The 20,917-nt window shown below is 38.9% G+C and overlaps 2 protein-coding genes and 1 non-coding gene across 3 annotated transcripts; 1 reads left to right on the top strand and 2 right to left on the bottom strand.

Moving 5' to 3' along the window:
* The first annotated feature begins 2,200 nt into the window (after positions 1-2,200).
* LOC131240974 (uncharacterized) lies at positions 2,201-6,531 on the top strand. The gene is made up of 2 exons (XM_058239553.1): positions 2,201-3,250; positions 5,757-6,531. Exons 1-2 carry the CDS (start codon positions 2,751-2,753, stop codon positions 5,974-5,976), a joined length of 720 nt encoding a protein of 239 aa, XP_058095536.1. The 5' UTR covers positions 2,201-2,750; the 3' UTR covers positions 5,977-6,531.
* Positions 6,532-15,424: 8,893 nt separating this feature from the next.
* On the bottom strand, positions 15,425-20,407 carry LOC131240973 (large ribosomal subunit protein uL5-like). Its single transcript, XM_058239552.1, has 5 exons — positions 20,256-20,407; positions 20,048-20,155; positions 17,961-18,003; positions 17,677-17,872; positions 15,425-15,904 (listed from the first exon to the last, which is right to left on the bottom strand). The coding sequence occupies exons 1-5, from the start codon at positions 20,256-20,258 to the stop codon at positions 15,706-15,708; spliced, it is 549 nt and encodes a 182-aa protein (XP_058095535.1). The 5' UTR covers positions 20,259-20,407; the 3' UTR covers positions 15,425-15,705.
* An 83-nt stretch (positions 20,408-20,490) lies between these two features.
* TRNAE-CUC (transfer RNA glutamic acid (anticodon CUC)) lies at positions 20,491-20,563 on the bottom strand. Its single transcript has one exon. It is a non-coding gene; the product is annotated as a tRNA-Glu (tRNA).
* Positions 20,564-20,917: the final 354 nt, after the last annotated feature.

Genomic DNA, 20,917 nt, shown 5'->3' with positions numbered 1-20,917 from the left:
CACAGCTCTGGTACAGGAATATCTATCCCAACCCAGGCACAGATATAGGGGTTGCGTGGGGTCCACAGGGATGTCCATGATAAAACCACTCCGTCCATCTATTTTGAAAGACCACAATATATTAGGAATCTAAAATCAGGCAGATCCAAAACTTAGATGGACCAAAGAAGCAGTGGCAATGAAAATACCTACTGTTAAAACTTCCCTGAAGCTGACCATGATATTTATATGCCATCCAAACCATCCATATGGTTATTACCACTCAGATAAACTACAAAGCACAAATATCATCTTATACAAAACTTCTGTCATCCTGGGCATTCAATCCTAGATTTTTTGTGTGGTATATGATATATCCCACATGAGTTCTGAATCTATCTGCTTTGTAGAATTCTATCCCATTGTGGTTTTCCAAAACAGATGAACAGGATGGTTTTATCAATGACATTTCTGTGGGCCCCACGCAGCTTTAGGCACTTGGAATATATCTATCTTGGCACAGACAATCCACTTCGCCTTATCAAATGAGCTGTTATGCTTATCACAGACAAATTCACGTGACCCAATCAAATCTTACCATATTAATCTTAAGCACGTGGCCAATGAAATCTTACAATGTTAAGGCCTTGCCGTGTTGTGTGAGGCACAATCCACTCCCCTTTAAGACAAATCTGGACCTTATTCTAAGGCCGGGGCCTCATCAAATCTGCATCCTTTGTAACGGAACGGATTAGGTGGTGTTGACAACACCACACCATGTTCTGTTGATGTGTTGGGCGTTGTGGGCCAATGTGATGTGTGTGTTTTATATCCACACCGTCAATCCGTATTTCCAGCTCATTTTATTGCATGAAGCAAAAAAATAAGTACATCCGTACCTCAAGTGGACCACACCATACGAAACACCAAACTTTTCTATGGCCCACCATAATGTTTATTTACCATCCAACCTATTGATAATCTCACTCAGACCTTAGATGAAGGGAAAACACAAATATCAAACTGATCTAAAACTCTCTTAGCCCCGAGAAGTTTTTAACGGTGATCATTAAAGCATCACTGTTTCCTGTGGTGGGGTCCGCTTGAGCTTCTGATCTGCTTTATTTTTAGGTCCATGCCCTAAAATGCACTGAAAAAACAGATGGATAGCGTGGATATAAAGCACATACATCACAGTGGGCCCACGACGCCCAACACATCACCCGTGTGGGCAACACCACCTCTTCCGTGTCCGGGTAACGAAAGGTATCCTAACGCGTTGGAGAGGATTCCGCTCTACTGTCATGCCTCACCTGTAACGAAAGGTACCCGGTACTTTGAGACGGTTCCAACTCCTGCTTAACTTTAATAAAACGGGGCCAAGATCGTCCGTCCGTTCTCAAAAATCTCTTCGTTCATCATATCCTTCCGTCGAAAGTCACGTCTAACCAAATACACATATTCTAATAACCCATAATCAGATAATTACAATTTTACCCCTCCATTTCGCCACCTCACCATGACCTTCCCTTCCGGTGAAAATAGAGACACCGTCGTAAATAACAGCAACACCAGACTTCTTTTCGGCGGGAGTGGATTAGGTGTTACCCGGGTAACACAAGTGGGTGTTACCCTTACTGTGGGGCCCACTTTGATGATGTGTTATATATCCACGCCGTCCATCCGTTTTTCCAGAACATTTTAGGACGTCATACCAAAAATTAAGTAAATTCAAGTCTAAAGTGGACCACACCAAAGGAAAGAGTGGTGATTGAACACCCACTATTAAAAAGTTCCCAAGGTCCATCATAAGAAGCTACAAAATGTTTATTTTCCATCCAACCCGTTGATAAGGTGAAACAGAACTGGATGAAGGGAAAACACATAGATCATCTCGATCCAAAACATTTATGGCCAACAAGAAGTTTTTAATGGTCACTCACCACCTTTTCCAGTGATGTGGTCCACCAGAAATTTGGATCTGCTTAATTTTTGGTATTACATACTCAAATGATCTGAAAAAACGGATGGACAGCGTGGATAAAACCAATTCATCAAGATGACCCCCACACGGTAAGTGTGACAGACACTAAAGTCCTATACAGTAAGTGACACCTAATCCGCTACGTTATCGGCAACCAACCCGCCGTTCCTTAAATGGCTTGTGCCCGTTCAAAACGCCAATAGAAAGACTTAGCTTCTTTTTTTTTAATTCCAGCTTCCCTTCCAAAGTGAAAGACATTTCCCAAATATTTCTTTATTCGATTTTTTAAATCCTCGTGTCTAAAATTCTACCCTCGCTTCCTTTTCTTCTTCTGTTTTTTTTTTTTTTTCCTTATATATTCTGTCCGTCTACCCGCATTCTTCTCACTTCCAGCTCAGTCTAACGCGGTGTTTGGAAGAAATCTCGCGATTACAAAACCCTGGGAGTTTTTTCTCCTCCTATCTGGCTCTGGACAGCTGGAGATTGGAATATTGGAGCCATCTGAATATATCTGCCATTGATTTTTTGCAGAGGAAATGCCAAAGAAGTTCTGGAGATTTAGGGTTTTGTCGCATGAGGTTGAAACCAATCTTTATAAATAGATCGTGTTCTGTTTTATCTGTTTTTACAGTGATTGTTGTGTAGATTTTCGGTTCATCGAGATTGTGATCTCGTTTTGTGCTGAGAAAATGCCATCGGAATCAGTTCTGGCTATTTCTTGAAATATAGAGATTTTGAAAAAAAAAAACTTTTGAGGAATGTGGTGAGGGAGAAAGAAGAGAAAGGTATGGATAGTAAAATACAAGATCGGGATGGAATGAGTGAGAATTCAACGAATCCGGTCGTCTTGGAGACAGCTATTGAGGTAAAATCTGCTGAAAGCGGTGAAGATGGGGTTCCGAAAGAAATCGGTGAGAATTCATCGATTCCGGCCACGCATGAGACTGTGATCGAGGTTAGATCTGCAGAAAGCAGATGTGTTGCCAGCAGAGATGGAGATTCAAAGGCTAAGATTGATTTGTTGGAAGGGAGTAAGGTCGAGAATGTGAAAGCGAGTGTTCTTGATACAGAGAAGGACACTTGCGTAGTTGTCGATGTCAAATGCAGCGAGGGTGGGTTGGTTAACGGCAATTGTGACGCGGAGAAGGTCTGCAGGATCTGTCACTTGAGTTCCGAGTGCCGTTCAGACGGTTGGGACTTGATCCAGCTTGGCTGCAGTTGTAAAGGTGAACTGGGTATGGCGCATCGCCACTGTGCCGTGGCCTGGTTTAAGACAAAAGGCAACCGGTAATGGTCTCTTCTCTTTGCTTCTGAATATTGATTCTTTGTCTGTAACGTTTGGATTGTGTATGGATGGAATTATTTGATATTCTGTGATGGTTGCAACAGTGCCTCTTTTAGGACCACTAGTAGGAATTGAGGTAGCTTCTTTTGACATGAACAAAATTTCGTTTGACATGTTTGTCTGTTCTGTTTGGAAATTGACTTCTGTGCTTAATCTAGACCGAGTGTTAGATTTAGATTTCTCTTGCAAATGCCTCTTTCGCCAATTGATGATAAATGCCTCTTTCCAATTGATGTACTCTATTTTTGATGAATTCTGTCGTTTGTCTCATAAAAAGTCCAGTATATATGAATCTTGATAAGGATTTCATGCAACAATTAAAATCATGGTTTGAAAATATATGGGCAAAATAGTCATGCGCAGGGATGAAATAGAGACCTTAACCTTATGTGTGGATATTATTCACTGACCTTTTGATTTACCAGACTGATGCAGCTAGAAATTAAATTTGCACTAGATTGCTTATATAGGACTGAGTCATACAATCTGGATTTCAATACCAGACTCCTTTAAGAAAGCGGTTGTAAGAAAACGCTATTGCCTTTTCTTTCTTTCTTTCTTTCTTTCTTTTTCCGTTGTGGTCAAGGGAGGATGCTTCTAAGGACACAGCTAAGTTACGAGCACGGGCATAGGGTATTGAACACGGCAAGGATCGAATTTGGTGATCCTCAAAATCATATTCTTGTGACATGATATGGCATGTATTGGTCACTAATTGGTATAATCATATGCTAAAATACACTCCCCTAACAATATCAAAAGTTGAATTTGTTGCCAATGGGCAGGATTCACTAGAAATTCTAAATAATTAATAGTTCCTGTGTTCGAAATCCCTGTAAATACATTTCAAGTCTTGGGAAAGGGAAATCAGTATCTTTTGAGTATCATAGTGTCCAACTTGGGTACTCCAGCTTCTAAAGGATCTAAAATTTGACTATCATAGGATGACATGAAAATTTGTTTCTATACTCAATTGAAAACTCCTATGAATGGATGCACAAAATTCTGAATATATATATATATATATATATATAGGAAGAAGAATAAGCCTTAGTGAGGAATGTGCACAAAACCTGGTTTTCAACAGTTAATTTCTTTAACAAAGTCAACCACTAAGTCATCCTATGAATGGATGCACAAAATTCTCCCAATAACACATTCACAACCCTTACTGCCTCTCTGTGTCCATCAGTTGATTACCTGAATCTAATCACCCACTTTATTATATCGTCTCCTCACTTGGCAAGATAGAAAGATAAACCCATATTCAGTTAATACTGAAGAATTCTTTAATCATCCACAGATGATCCCTGAAATGATTACTTTGAAGATTACTTGGGCATTTTTATTATTGTAACTCTCTTATGCTTCAAAGTGCTTTAAAAAAACTGCCTGCTGAACAAGACCTGATTAGGACTTAAATATCTTGAAATAGTAAATGCTCAACAATGGTACTGGGGAAAGAATCGCTGGTCAACCAGTCAGTCATAAAATGACAAACTATTATGTTGGAAGCTCTATTAGAGCTGTCAATTGATCATGTGGAATTCCGGTTCTTTCCACATTGTTATTGCTAGGAAACTTGCGGGTATTTGCCCCTGACAAAAAGAGAAACTGATGATAAAATGATATTTTTCAAAGACAGTTAATAATATGTGATATGAACTCCTGCAATCACTTCCAAGCGAGAGGGGGAAGGCGTATGATATTCAACCAAATATAGATGGTTAAGGGTTTGAGCCCGTAGCTTAGTGGTACACATGATATATCACCTAAGTAGTTTCAACAAGGCTGCACTAGTAATTGAGATATGATCATATTCAGTGTTTTAAGATTCGACGATATCAGCCGATATATCCCACGATTATCTTGTATCCCGCCTATGTGATACGAAACACACAAGTAGTGGGATATATCCCACATGTTTGATCCGGTGAACATTTTCGATTTTCGATCCTTTTTTTTTTCTGTAAATCATCTTAAATTAGTGTTAAATTGTTACAAATCCATGATTTTTCATGTTTTGCATGAAAATTATGGATTGGGAGCTTCGATTTCGAGATTTGGAGGAGATGGGCCGAGTTGAGGAAAATTGAAAGAAATAAAAAACATTCAAAAAAATTTCCCCATGTTTCCAACAACAATGATACATTACGCAATACAAACGATATATCCCATGCGATAACTGATACATACCCAAGGGTGCGATACATAACGTGATGCTGATATTTCAAATGCTGATCACATGCAATGATTTTATGTTTACAACAATTTTATTTTCTGCTGATATGCCACCTCTGCATCACATCCGAGCCATGAAAAGGAAAGGGTTGAGGGAGTGACTGGAATTTCTTATCAGAACGCACTGAAATTGAGCAATATTGTTCTCTTTCTTTTCTTTTCTTTATCTTTCTTTTTCCCCCTTTCTTCCTTTTGATTGTAATGCAGGTGCTGTGAAATTTGCGGTGAGGTTGCCAAAAATGTAACTGGGTTGGAAGATGACAAGTTCATGGAGGACTGGAATGACAGGAGGACATCAAGCATTGGCAGCAGCAGCTCGAGAGAGAGAGGTAGATGTTGGCGGGGTCAGCCTTTCTGTAATTTCTTGATGGCATGCCTGGTTGTTGCCTTCATACTTCCATGGTTTTTCCGGGCAAACATGTTTTGAGAGGAGCACGTCAGTGAGAGATGTGCTATGACAAGCATGGCACTGTGCACATGCACGTGTCGGCATGTATTGTATGATATGCACATCCCACCATGCACAGTAGCAGTGTGCTCCTAAGTTTGGGTTTGTGCCCTCTCAGGTTTTAGGAATTGAGCTTTTGGGTCCTTAACCATTGGTTACTGTCCAAAAGAAAAAGAAAAGAAAAGAATAAAAAAAAGGAAGGAGAAAAGAGGGGGAGCTAGGCCTGTTACTATGCAGTAATATACACGAGGCCACGTGTGACTACATTATACTAGAATTGTTTTAGGATCCACCTTTCAGATAAAAATATTGGATTGAAGTTGGTATACTTGAATGGGATTCTTGGGTTGTGATAACAATGCTTTTAATCTCTTGATTTGTAAAATCTATGGGAACTTGAGGGAGCCCGATTGTACATGGGAATTCAGTGGTCTGTTTGAACAAGGTTTTCTATATATTGCTATCTTTGATTTAAATGAAATGGTGTGTAGCTATTCAAAGGTTGCTGGACAGTATCCTTTGGTTTCTGGGTAATCTGAGTATCCTTCCCCGCTCTGTTTTGAGCCTTTTTTGTTGGATTTTCAGTGCTTGAATGGTCTTTATTTCCTTATTATCTGTCCATTTCATACAGCGTACTTCTTCAAGCTCCTCACAAACTATCCAAAGGTATGCATATACCAGTGGTGTTTCTTTTTTTTTTCTTCTTTTTTTTTTTTTTTTTTTTTTAGTTTTGTAGTTTCATTTCATTAACAAAGTAGAAATAAAGTGTTTGAGGAATGTATCGTATGCAGCCCACTATGGTGTTTGTATGACATCTGAATCATAAACTAGGGTCTTACCCACTACATGCCCTAAATATCATGCCAATCCAACCATCAGATGGGTTCGCACGTGAATATGGAGGTTTTTGGGTGGTGGTCCAATGTTTTCTATGTTGTTACCCACCTGATGACTGAATGGGCCTTCTTTTTAGGCCATCCCATTCTCATGGTAGGGTAACGCTGGGGGATAGCTTTGGAAACCACGCCCAGGACATGGGGCCCAAACCCTTCCAGTTGGATGATTTTCTAATCTTACAACTAGTTGATGTGAGATTGTCCCATTAATCTTTACCTTCCAACAAGAGTGAGTTGATAGGGCTGGCAAAGCATGACCATCCGTTATCATTCACTCTGCCAACTTGCATGTGTTTATATATATATATATATATATATATATATATATATATATATATACCTCAATTCAAACCACCAACTCATAGGCCATCCTGTAGATGCCTGATAGACTGAAACTCAGATTGATGGGATGATACTAACCTCTTCAGTAATGGGATTCGCTTCTCAGGCTCTGAACAACTTTGGTTTTAACATCTTTTAGATGGCTACCAATCAAATAGTTACAACAAGTCTATTACTGTGGTGGACCCCTTGATTTAATGGTTTGGTTTGTGGTACATCAACCCCATGCATACAAGGGCTGTAGATGGTTCGTCTTACTGTGGTCGAGTGCCAATGTTTATGCAAGCACACTTTTCATGCTAGTTTTGAGTAATAGCCATGAGGTTCTCCAATATCATTGCAATGAATAGTCAGGATTTCCAGAAGAAGATGATGAAAAATAATTAGGAGTATTGAAAATTCATGTGGCTGGAGCTGAAGTAGCTACCTTTTCAAGTAATAGAAAGAAAAGAAAGGACTAGATTGGGAGAGTCAAGAGTTTTTCTATGCAATTTTATAAGGAAACGTAACATTGAGAAACAGAATAATAAAGGAGTGGAAATGCAGATTGTAGGATGAAGGCTTTAGGTCTGGGTCCCACACCATTGATATGGTGGGCCTCATTGTGGATAAGGATGCCCAAAAAAATTGCCCAAACTAGAAGCTGCTAAAACTTCCATTTGTGATTGACTGTGGATCCCTACTTTTATAGTTGTTATTATTATTATTATTATTATTGGTAGGCCATCAATCTTGGAGATGGTTCGCACATGAATATGGAGGTTTTCGGGTAGTGATCTATTGTTTTCTATGGTGTTGCCCACCTGATGACTGAATGTGCCTTCTTTTTAGATTAATCACATCAAATCATCCCTCTCCAACCTTCCTGTCTATTATTAATCTCTTTTCCAATGCTCGATTTCTATCTCAAGGAAAATGGATAAATTTCTGGAATTCATATGGCAAGGAGGGTCGGTGACCAGGAAATTTCCGCTCCAAAGTGGGAAAAAGTGTCTCCCTTCAATGAGGGGGTGCAGGTGTTTCAAGGATCTAGAGCTGGTCAATAAAGCTCTCGTTGCCAAATGGGTTTGGAGATTTGGTAGAGAGGAAAATAGTTTGTGGCACAAGGTGATCTCAGCTCAATATGGCCTTTCGCCTCAAGGTTGGTGGACTAAATCCTCCTCCCTTGTATAGAGCTTCTTTTCTGTGGAAAGGTATTTATAAGGTGGCTCCCTTGGTGTTTGTTACTGTTTCTTTCTCCGTGGGGAATGGTTCTAGAGTGCGTTTTTGGTAGGATCTGTGGTGTGGTTCTCCTAATCTGGCAATTTCTTTCCCTGCGCCTTTTGCTATCACCCCTTCTCCGAAGATCTTTGTGGCCAAAGCATTTGTTTCCGATAGGGAGGGAGGGGTCTGGGTTCCCCCTTTGCGCGGATTCCTGTCAGACGTTGAAATGTCCCATCTTTCTCTTCTCCTTTTCTCGCTTGCAGCACTACAAGCTGGATGCATGCTTGAACGATCAAATGTGGTGGCCTCTAGTGCAATCAGGCCTCTTTTCAGTCAGATCAATGTACAAGAAGTTGGCTATTCTTCAGTCTCGTATGTCTGCATATCCTACAGGTCTTGTCTGGCACTACCACACTCCCCCAAAGGTTGCAACTTTTGGATCGTTACCATATTCTCACGGTAGATGACCTGAAGAAATGAGGATTGCAGTTGCCGAATATTTGCCTTCTCTGTTTTAAGGCTAAAGAGAGTGAATCATCTTTTCATTCATTTTCCTTTCTCTATGGATATCTGGTGGAGTATCTTCAGATTGTCAGGGTTATCCTGGGTCATGTCGTAGAGATATCGCAGATCTTTTATGCATTTGGCATAATAATAATCATGGTGGGGTCCTTGAAAAAGAAAGTGGTGCATTATCTTTCTCATTGTTTTTTGGGCGATCTGGGCGGAGAGAAGCAATCGCTACTTCAGAAATCAGTCCTGGGGGGGAATTGGGCCGCTTAGTGGGCCTCTAGTTAGCTGTTGCGGCTCTGCCGAGTAGTTAGGTTAGTAAGGTTTCAGTTGTTTCTCGCAGTTGTGGGGCTGTTGTTGTGTCTTTTTCAGTTTTTGTGTGTTGTTCTTTTTGTTTCTTTGTTTTTATTTTCTAATAATATTCTCATCTTTCAAAAAAAAAAAAGGAAAAGGAAAAAAAGAAAAAGAAAAAGAAAAAAAGAATCAATTATGGAGATATTTGAGGCATCACAAATAGCCATGTTGGGTGGATGTGATGGTATCAATGGTCTTGATCTACTAAGCTAGGCCCTGTCATTCCTCTAAAATTGAGTTTACATGTAAGTTGTTATAGTATTAGGAATTGATGGTAATTGCACCTTCTTGGTGCGTTTGGTGGGTGCGTATTTTGAAATTTCTTTTATTTAGCGGATTTTATCAGTTTAGTGTAAAATGCGTTTATTTGGCTTCCTTCTTAAAAGTAGGAGAGTCACAGTGCGTAACAAAGATGTCACTAGGCTACTAATCTACCTTATGAGCAGCATGCGAATAATATTGAGAAACAATTCAGTTATTAGCAGCATGACTAAAATCACACCAATAAAATGATTCAAACTTGTCTGAACGATTGGCTAGAATGATTCAAACTTGTCTAAATGATTGGCTGTCTAATGGATGGTTATAAACCGTTGGTGAGTTGCGTCATTTAAGATCCTTATGTTTATAGCCCACTTGAGGCTCGAAATTTTCTCATTTATAGTCAAATTATATATTTCAATGGATTTATTATCATCATTCTCTTAAATGTCACATATGCACACTAACTCGGGGTATTAGAGCTAATTTATTTAATCAAATTCAAATTATCATATAATACTACAAAATTTCAATGCTTCCAATTACAGGCTGTCAAATATAATTTTTGAATTCTAGTGATTCCACTCACGGTCTGCCAAACACAAATAAAGACTTTAATTCATATTGTTTCCTACCAATTGTGATTTGAATTCTAATTCATTTAATAATAATTTTATTTTAAAAAAAAAACAAAAACAAAAGAGAGCTACCAAATGAGCCATTAATTGCAGTTTGCTTGGTCATGACATGATTTAGTTAGGTACAAAAAAGGTGGTTTGCTAGCCCCACACACCTCTACAGGTAGGTGGACACACCGACTTGGCATGCATGCAGGTGAACCGTGAATAGTAGGGTCCATTGAGTAGATCATCTGGATGCCAAAAGCATTCCTGGCAACTATCAGATGGCCACATCTTGTAATACAATGGACGGTCCTCAAAGACATAAACCATGACACTCGTGCGAAGTTTAATGGATGATATGCAGGCGATCATAGATTACTTCCATGTCTACTATATATAACACGAGCAGCGTTTGAATGTTTTTGCCCCTGTAATTAGTTGTTGAAGGGAAAAACCCTTGTGCTATTTTGTTGGTGTAGCCCTTTCACCTGAGCATCTAATAGAGAGCTCGTGTAAATAAGACTCTGTAGGGTCCACCGTGATAAATTCTTAACATCGACGCTGTCCGTCTGTTGAACCAGATGATGTTAGGATGTTAACCCAAAAACGACGCCAATCTAAAGTGAGTCACAACACTAGAAAATGTAAGCATCTCTGAAAACCCATCTTTCTCTCTCCTTGTGCATTTGTGTAGTTGCACCTTCTATACCTCATGGTGTAAAAGTAACTCGAACTTAACAGCCTCCACACACCCTGATGGTGTGTATCACTGTCCTGACAGGTGTTGGGTGAACGCTGTACCCCTACCAAAATAATAATAGTAGCAGTTGGCAGGTCAAATTCTGGGCCATGCATCATCAACTAAAAATCATAAAAATTACAAAGTCCACAAGTGTTCTCAAATCAAATCAAGAGGTTATGATTGTTTAATAAATGTGATTTTAGATCTGTGACTTACCATCAGTTGGTTCCTCAATTTAGTTGGTTAAATTCAATTTATATGTGCCTGTATATCAAGCCACACATTCCGCTAGAGCATCAAATAGCTCTCCATCTATAATCCCATGTCATGATCTTTTATGGTCCATTGTTTTTAAACCACTAGTTGAGCGGCCTGATTTTGAGTCTGGAGGATGTAAAGGGTGGGTCCGACCTAATTCACAGATTAGGTATCCTTGGTACTTGTTAGGCCGGGGGTGTGTGCACGTGCAAGAGGGGCCCCTGTGATGCTAAAAACCATTAAAGAGTTTGATTAGTTATAGTGTCAGTCCAAGAAAAATAAATTTTCATAACATGTCCAATTATAACAGGACCTAGTTTGGACGATTGGGAGCTGTTTTGATTCGGATTTTTCTTTTTCTTTTTTCACCTTTTGAAATTGGTTTTAAAAATTGACGAAAACAATACCAACTGTTTGGTAGAAGTCTGAAAATGAGTTCATCTCTTTTTTGGCTAAACCTCTTTCTTTTTTAGCTAAAACTGAGTTCATCCCTGATACATGATTACTGTCCACTAAAATCAGATGAACTCATTTTCAGGCTAATTAACTTTTTTTTAATGATGATAAGTTCGTTGAGAAGGGGCTGAAGCCTAAAGAATTACAAAGGAAAAAAATAAATACAGAAGAAAAAAGAGAGCTAATTATAAATCTGACCATAAATCAGGGAAATAGGCTATGGCTATAAAATTTAATGTCATTCTGTTTTACCATTTTGAAAACCTCAAAAATTCGTCTTTCCGTTTGCTGAAATAGCAATTGTTACTTTCTAATCAAATAAGCCATATTCTAAAAATAAAATATTAAAAAAATAAAAAATAAGCCATATTCTAGCTAATAAGCCTCCAAATTCTCTTCCCAATTTTTCCTTCCTAAGCCTCCACTATGTTAGGCCAATAAAATAAGTTTGATAGAACTTGACCAGACTTGTGCCATTCCAAACAGATTAAAGAAATACTCCTATACTTTCTTAGCAAAAGGACAATGAGTAAAAAGACAGTCTACAAATTCCAATAGAACTTGGCTAGACTTGTGCTATTCCAAACAGATTAAAGAAACACTCCCATGCATTCTTGGCAGAAGGACAATGAATAAAAAGACAGTCTACAATTTCATCATTCTGATTACACATCACACACATTCAGTAAAAATATCTTCCAAAAAAGCAAGTTGTCCATCGTAAGAATCTTGTTCCCACTGACCAATCTAGGGTTGTCACCCTAGATGGAGCACCATATTGCTACAAATTGTTTGACTCATACCAGGATTTACCTGATTTTTCTACTAACCATATTATTGAATTTTTTTTCTAACTTTGAGAGATGCACTTTTGATGCAAGATGGAATGATCTAACCTAACATGATGCCATGAAATTAAAAGACGGATTAACTAAAACAATAGAATAACAAAATAAAGCTAATTTACCATAAATTCAGAAATTTCATATTCACAACATATCCAAATTCAAGCCTATGACAGTCCCACAAAGTGAATATCATAAATTACTTATTAACTAGGACTTATGAGAGATAGAACCCCTATCCTAATATGTGGTTAAATCTGTATTCAATGAAAATCATGTGTCTTGTAAGAGTTTTAACATGTTAGGATTATTTAAAGGCTATGGAGTATGGGAAATGTGTTTGATGTATCTAGGCAGGAATTAGGGCTTGGAATATTGGAGTTGAAGTTTTGGAAGGTTTCATATTAGGATTTCAGATTTTGGATTTAAAGTTTCTAGAATTTGGAGTATGGGTTTCAGGTTGTGGGAATTAGGGATTTATGATTTGGACAAGGGATTTTGGAATTTGAAAATTTTAGGGTTGGAATTTTGGAGAGATTAGAATTAGGATTTTAGAGATATATGATTAGGGTTTTGAGAACTAGAGTTTTGAAAACTAGGTTTGAATGAATTAGAGTTTTTAGAAAGAAGAACGAAGGTTTAAAAGATGAAGAAATAAAGAAGAGAGAGAGAGAGAGAGAGAGAGAGAGAGAGAGAGAGAGATGAATAAGAAAGAAAAGAAGAAGATGATACATTGTTAAGAATAGAGAAAAGTATAAAAGAAAACAATGGAATCACTCCCCGTGGTTTCATACCACCAATCCAATCAAAGCATGAAATTTTGCTCAATCTTAAAGCAAAAAGAGAGAAATCTCTTTCATTCATTACATGCATAATGGCTAGTGTGAGGACATCCAACCCTTTATAGTCAAGGTCAAATAAGATTCTCAACATAAAGACTCCTACCGAATTAAAAGTTGTTCATAACTCCATACTCTCAGCACGAATATGAGCTATACAAAAAATAAAGAAACATGTAAACAAACTAAACAATTAAACTATTTCGTAACATACGGGAGTTCACGATCAAGATGTCCAATGATGATGATCTAACGATCCGATCATCGTGTCCACTCGATCCAACGGTCCAATGTGTCCATCAAGCTTTTATATGCAACCCATGTACATTTTCCCAATATAGGGTCTTCAAATATATACGAACATGCACATGGAGTCTTTAACGTGACTAGGAATGTGAATTTGGCCAAGTGAGCCCCCATGTAATGGTCGTCTAGTCATAAGGAGACTATCTCAGCCCTCCTTTGATATGGTGCTCCGATATTCTCATCAACTTTACTCAACATATTTAGTAATTTAACCAACTCTTCTACCTCTTCATCATACAAATTCCTTCTATGTGGAGAAGCCCAAATAATTTCCTCTCTAGCATAAGAGAAGCATCTAGCATCGATATATTCACATCTTTCAAAATATGACTAAACAGGAAAACACTTCCCTCAACTTACAATCACATGATCAAGATAGAGCTATCAGCTTTGAAGGAGTACCATATTGTTACTAGAGCTACCACCTTTGAAGGAGTACCATATTGCTACAAGTTGTTTGACTCACACCACCTGTACAAGACCACCCACACCCACTGATAATTCTATATAATAATAAAAATTACCAAGAATTTACCCGACTTTTTTTTAATCATATCATTGAATCTTTTTCTAACCTTGTGAGATGCACTTTACCCAACATATTTAGTAATTTAACCAGCTCTTATACCTCTTCATCATACAAATTCCTTCTATGTGTAGAAGCTCAAATAATTTCCTCTCTAGTGTGAGAGATGCGTCAAGCAACCCATATATTCACATCTTTCGCACTAGAGATGCATCAAGCAACCAATATATTCACATCTTTCAAAATACAGCTAAACAGGGAAACACTTGACTCACTTAACTCTGCTAAATGAGGAAACACTCGACTCACGATCACCTAACCAAAGATCTACCCAAAACATAATATCCTGCCCATTACCCAAAAAAGCCTACCTATTATCCTTCCCATTCCAAAACCTACCTATTATCCTTCCCATTCCTAACACTAATGTTTCAGTGAAGCCACCAATTTCCAAATAAACGAAGGTCTATATACATCAATAATAAAAAATTAAAAATAAATAAAAATAAAAAATTAGCCATCCATACCCTTCCTCTAACCCATACTTCCTACCCACCACTTCTCTTCAAAGACTCCACTCTTTTATTCTGAATTTACAATTCCACTTAAGCAATGTGTAGAAGGAAGATGGACAAGTTTTGAAAGATTATTACACCACAAACAAATAGGGTGAAAGTGAATCTCCTGCATCTCTCTATCATCCTACCTAATGTCTCCATTAACACCGCAAACACATAAGGTGAAAGTGAATCCCCCGGCCGCAATCCGCTTGAAGCTGAAAAGTAACTTGTCAGTGAACCATTGACTAAACTGTTGACCACTTGAGTTTTATTCCAAGCAAAATTTTCAACTCATGATAAACTGCATGTTAACCTTGAGCAATTTCAAACTCAAGAAAATAAAGTGACTTCTGGAATTGAAATTAAATATAAAAAGCACCATCTATCAGTAAAGATATAATTCCACTAATTATTTTATTTTATGTTCCATCCAAATTGGGACCATTTGGACAGTTTCATTAAAAATTATATAATTGCAATGCGCATTTGTGGGCCAATGATCAATATGGGCAATCATTATAAGTGGGCATCATCATAACTGGGCCCTTTTTGGTTAAAACATTAGCTGCAGCAAAAACATTTCCATCTCCCATCGTTAACCAAACATGGTTAATTAATAGATAACCGGTTGCTTAAGAGTATCCAAACAGCCCCTCAGCATTCAGTTATCTTTGTATGCCACTCTGCAATGTGAGCAATCCACATCTAAGAGCATCAGACAGGATTTTGTCATGCTTACTTATGAGCTATTCACCATCCAGTGGGGCCCACAATCTGAAATGTTTCAAAGGAATAACGTCAACACAAACAAATCATCTAGTAAAATAGAACTAATTCCAACTGCGCAACTGCAAAAACAACTAGACCTGATCTAAATCCCCGCAAAGAACACAGACAAGAGAAGAAAAGAGAAGGCAAGAGTTCCATCTCCTTGTCAGCATCATATGTAAGCATAACTCGCAAAATTCGAAATAAATAGGCCAATTTCTAGGAACCTATGTTTTGCGACTTGTTAAGGATAACACCCTCATATTTGACCTGGAACCATTTCATGGCATCCTCCTTGACCACCCGATGCTGGATCCCAACACGAGACTTGCACCTCCTGCGACGGCCCACGCGGTACCCTGGTCGTTCCAATACCACATAGAAGTCCATGCCGTAAATGCCTGTTGATGGATCATACCTGTAAGGGGGAAAAGCGCAATCAACGTATGCATGTGGACGACCTTCTATAACTAAGATTTCAGATCCCATACATGAATTATGATTTTCTTGTTCTGTTCGTTCTAGAATTATAAGATCATTCAGGTGTCCAAACCAACTGAAAGACTGTGGAGAAGCCTTTTAGGCCATACAATGTTAAATGTTTAGTAATAAATAGCACGCAGACAAATGGTTTTGAGGATCGTCTTAGGTGGTTGTTACAATCTGAATCTACAATCCCATTGCTAGGAAGTTTGATAGAAGTGTGACTCTCTATTGGGTTGTAAGCTGGCTATCTTCAGTTCTTTTTTCTTTTTTCTTTTTTTTTTTTTTAAAATTGCTGGAGAAGGTGAATATAATACCTTCAAGGGGCTGTGATTTTCCCCCTAAGTATAGTGATGTTGTGACTAACAGCACTAAAGCATTAACCAAACTAACTAGGATTTTCCCTTTTTTTTTAAGTTTTCACTTACCCACCCAGTTACCTTTTGCAATGTTTTCATTAAATACAAAAGGAGAGATTCGACTTGGAGCTGCGACTTGGAGCTGAGTTGCGGGGTCAAGTATCCCATACTGAAATATAGTGCAACAGATCAAACTACCACCCAAAAAGTTTTTTTAGTGGAAACCACTCAAAAAGACTAAACAAATTATCTTTTAAAATTTTAGAAAGAGGATGGACAATAGAAAATCTTCCATATTCCTTGATGTAGAAGAAAAACAAGCCCAGTACACCAATCACCACCACAAGTATATTGAATGACTTAGCAGCCTCTTTTTGAACCATTCCTAGTTTTGTACATGTAACCTACCTGATTATTAGAATGGACAGGTTTTTAAGAATGGTAAAATATATGGTGGATCCTGCCTATTGCATGTCTGGGTTGTCCCAGACCAAAAAACCACTAAATCACACATCTTTGCTTAGCATCCCAAACATCCATGTCTCCATCCTATGTATAAATTTCATAAATCAAATGATTCATAATAAGAATACTCATAATAATAATATAATAATAATAATAATAAAATATATGATACAACCTCTTTGGTTGGATCAGACAAGGACTTGGCGCCCTCGCTGTGCTCGGCGGACGCCGGAATGCTATCTGGCGCTTAAGCACAGCTTAGCAAGAGTTTAAGGCTGCAAAGGAGAGGTTTATTCATAAACAGGAAGAATTCCCATCTGCTTGCCTTGCAAAGCGCTGCACTCGGCCTTCTATCTCGGGGAAGCCCTACGCTCCACTTTCCAACATGTTTGTGTACACACCACGCATGCCAGAATGACACATACGTGCGAGATCTAATCCATCCATCAGGTTGGTCCAACCTTGCACATGTTTTCCCAGAAATAAAATCTAGTCCAATCAGCATGTGGACCCCAATATTGCAAAACAGGTGAATGGGTTGAAAACTTCAGTGAAGCTTTTCCAAGCTGTCCATTTATTTTGCAAACTGTGCCCCAACTGACCAGTGGGTCAACCTGATTCTCGGGCTAGGGCGTCAATATAGCGGTGTCGTTCTGGTGGATGGATTGGGATCTCAGACCTTTCATGCCATGCTGGTATATGTGTGGTGTGAACATGAGCTTTATTGTACATGTGTGTGGGCATAGTAGAGCTCCATTCAGAATCTACATGTGCAACCCTCATCAGTTTGCACAATGGTCAACCCATACGCTATTTGCAACAATGATACGCAAATGGACAAAATAAAAAAACACACGTGCATATGACAAAAGATCCAACTTACTTAATTCCAAGATCAATGTGCTCCTGAATACCAAAGCCGAAGCACCCAGTGTCACTAAAGTTTCTTCTCAACAGCTCGTATTCTTTTACTTTCAACCCACTCTCCAAAAGTTGCATAGCTTTGTCCCCTCTAACAGTGACATAGCAAGCAATCTTTTCATTACGCCTGATCCCAAAAGATCGAACAGTGTATCTCGCTGTAATGAAACATCAACCGTAAACAAAAACAATGATACTCCACTCAAGGTGACCCATCAATGCAAATAAGTCCATTAAAGAACCTACCCTTAGAGAACACCGGTGTTTGTCCACTCAGCTGTTCCAAAACCTATAAACAACAGAACATTTTAGGATCAAAGGACATGTAATAGCTTGTATTTCTCTGCTTGCAGAAAACATCTATGCTAATAGAAGCCAGGATCCATGAAAAGTACAAGAAAATGAAAGAGGCAAAGTGCTTCCAAAGAATGATCTAATACAAAACATGGTTCTAAATATCATCTGAAACCAAGTTGACTGGGCCAAGTTGTCTAGGTCTTGGCGGGCAATGAAACAGAATGGAACCAAAACACTAAAACAGAACAAATCAAGGTGAGTTGTACTGGTTAGGCCTCCATGCGAGTCGAACTCAAACACTGCTATTTAAATCATGATGCTAAATCATCATCTGATCTTATATTCGTTTACTTCACCTAAGATGGCCCAAGTAAATCACATGATGCCTCCCAAACACAACAAAATTCAAGTGTGTCTAAAACAGATACAATTCAACTAGCTGTATCACATTATCAGCATGCATATGTGATGGAAATTAAATCAAGCATCAAGAAATTTGATAGGGACTTTCCCTTTATACAGAGCATGAAGGTGACAGATACATGCACACACTCACATACAATCTTCCTCAAACATCCAATGAACATATGAAAGCTTCGACAAGCAAATAGTCGCATTGTTCATATAGATAAAACTGTTCAAAATGCATAAATAAACAACAGGATCTACACCTTAAGACCATCCTAATTATTGAACACAAGTTCCAGTAAAACATGTCACAGGCAACTAAGGTTTAGAACATCATCTGAATACTGAGTCAACTCAGTATGGCAATAGATGAGATGATTCAGGACCCAGGACCCAGTCCGAACAGAATGCCCCTTGGAAGTCCCACTCAGTCAAGTCAGCTCACTGCTTGCAAGCACCGAAGAGTTGGTGCGATACATGGAAGTAAAGGGGTCGTTTAGGAACCTGGAATCTAAAATGTATTAATTTGTTTCCAAGAAACTGATTCTCTCAGTAATGTTTGGCAACGTGAAATTTAATTCTGTGGAATTCAGAAACTATTTTTGGGTGCTGCTGCTGCTCCTTTTCGAGGGTACCAAACGACCCCTGAAGTCTCAAGCAGACTTGATACAACTCATCCAAATTGTAAAATGAGAAGTGATGACATCTTTCCAGTCAAAATGCCTATAGGACATCAGTGCCATGAAAACTGCAGCCCTCACCATGAAGATCACCTAGGACAAAAATCATGCCATTGCAATCATCAGGTGGGTCACGCTGTTGGAATCGATGGTTTTAATCAACATCCAGGGTCTCCTACGGCAAAAATCATGCCATTGTGATCAAAGTGGGCTGCATTGACGGAAATGATGGACAACCAATGACTTGATTCAATATACGGGCTTGGCCCTCCTAGCGATTGGATCAGCCTGAATTTCGAGGAAGGTGATCTTCATGGTGACTGGTGGGACCTACCTATCTTATGGTGGTAATGTCTACACAAATGCAAGTTGGTGCAGGAAAGATGGTACGGTGGCGTTGCCAACAAGTGGGGTATGGGTTAGGGGTCATTTGGATGGTGGTAAATGGGGCAAGTAGTAAATGATTTACTAGCAAATCATTTACTACTTGTCTTTGGATGCTCTAATTTTCTAGTACATCATTTACCAAACCCCCTTCTCATTTACCAGCAACAAAGGTGAGTTTTCATTTACTAGTAAATGCGGAGATGGCAACTGCTCTTTTTTCATTTTTTTTTTTTTTTTGGAATGAAAGCCTATAAAGCAGATTTCATTTACCATTTACAGGCTATCCAAACACTGTAAATGATTTACTGGTAAATCATTTACAACTTAAAGCCAAACAGAGAGGCTGTAAATTGTAAATCATTTACAGCCTTTAAGTGATTTACTAGTAAATCATTTACAATGTAAACCATTTACCACCATCCAAACGACCCCTTGGCGGACCACCAGATGAACAGTCCCGATAAACAGAGAACAGATATTAAAAAGGCAAACCTAGAATGAGAAGAAAGGGACGACCATCTATGGTGCGAGATTAGAGATAAGGAGAGGGAAAAAATGAACCTTCGCGGCTCGGGTGAGACGATCTCCGCTTTCACCGACGGAGATGTTGAGAACCAGCTTCTGGACCTTTATCTCCCTCATCGGGTTCGAGAGCTTCTTCTCCGATGCCTGTAATTCCTCACAAGACAAGAGGGCAGTGAGGAAAAAATGCAATTGAATCAGAGAGAGAGAGAGAGAGAGAGAGAGAGAGAGAGAGAGAGCGTCCTACCATTGATCTGTTCTAACGGAGAAGGTACAACAGCTGTGGGATCGAAGGAGGGCAGAAGAAATGAAAGAAACTCTAGATTCCTCTCTGGCGACCTTTTAAATACTGGGCTGGCTAGGGTTTTGCTTCCTAAACTTTGCTCTCGCGGGTGTTTGCAATTTACCAAAATACCACTTACTTTTGTTTCGACCAAAATGACTTCGCTTGCGTTTCAGTTGGGCCAAAAAATTTTAAAAAATTCCGTTGCCGGGACTTGAACCCGGGTCTCTCGGGTGAGAGCCGAGTATCCTAACCAACTAGACTACAACGGATTTATGTCTAGAAAGGATGAAAAATTAAATTTCTATCTTTCATGAAGAAATTTGGACGGTCCACCCCAAAGTTATGTAAACATATACATTGAATGTTCGCTGAGGCATCTATTTGTAAACATATAAATATGCAACTGTTTACTTTTTCAGTGCACACATGCCGGACAACCTGATCCCTGGGCCGGATCATCTACATGATGAGCCCACCCAATGCATTCCGTGAAGGAAGCCCGGGCATGTGGGCTTAGCAAAGCTCTTTCTTGCCTTTACTCGAAACTCATTCCTTGTAAAATGTTGCTGATACCCAGAGGCTTGTTTGGGAGCCTGGATTTGACATCCTTCTAGTCCTATTGT

This window comes from Magnolia sinica, chromosome 3 (assembly GCF_029962835.1).
Source record: "Magnolia sinica isolate HGM2019 chromosome 3, MsV1, whole genome shotgun sequence".
Classification (NCBI taxonomy): Eukaryota; Viridiplantae; Streptophyta; class Magnoliopsida; order Magnoliales; family Magnoliaceae; genus Magnolia; species Magnolia sinica.
This window is presented reverse-complemented; position numbering and strand designations above follow the sequence as displayed.

Bases quoted from the DNA above. Each gene is read 5' to 3' on its own strand.
- LOC131240974 (XM_058239553.1), top strand. From the start codon at position 2,751: ATGGATAGTAAAATACAAGATCGGGATGGAATGAGTGAGAATTCAACG. The intron at 3,251-5,756 runs GTAATGGTCTCT...ATTGTAATGCAG, and splicing joins TTTAAGACAAAAGGCAACCG to GTGCTGTGAAATTTGCGGTG.
- LOC131240973 (XM_058239552.1), bottom strand. The intron at 18,004-20,047 runs GTTCATTTTTTC...TGTTGTTTATAG, and splicing joins GTCTCACCCGAGCCGCGAAG to GTTTTGGAACAGCTGAGTGG. The intron at 17,873-17,960 runs GTAGGTTCTTTA...GTTTCATTACAG, and splicing joins AACACCGGTGTTCTCTAAGG to CGAGATACACTGTTCGATCT.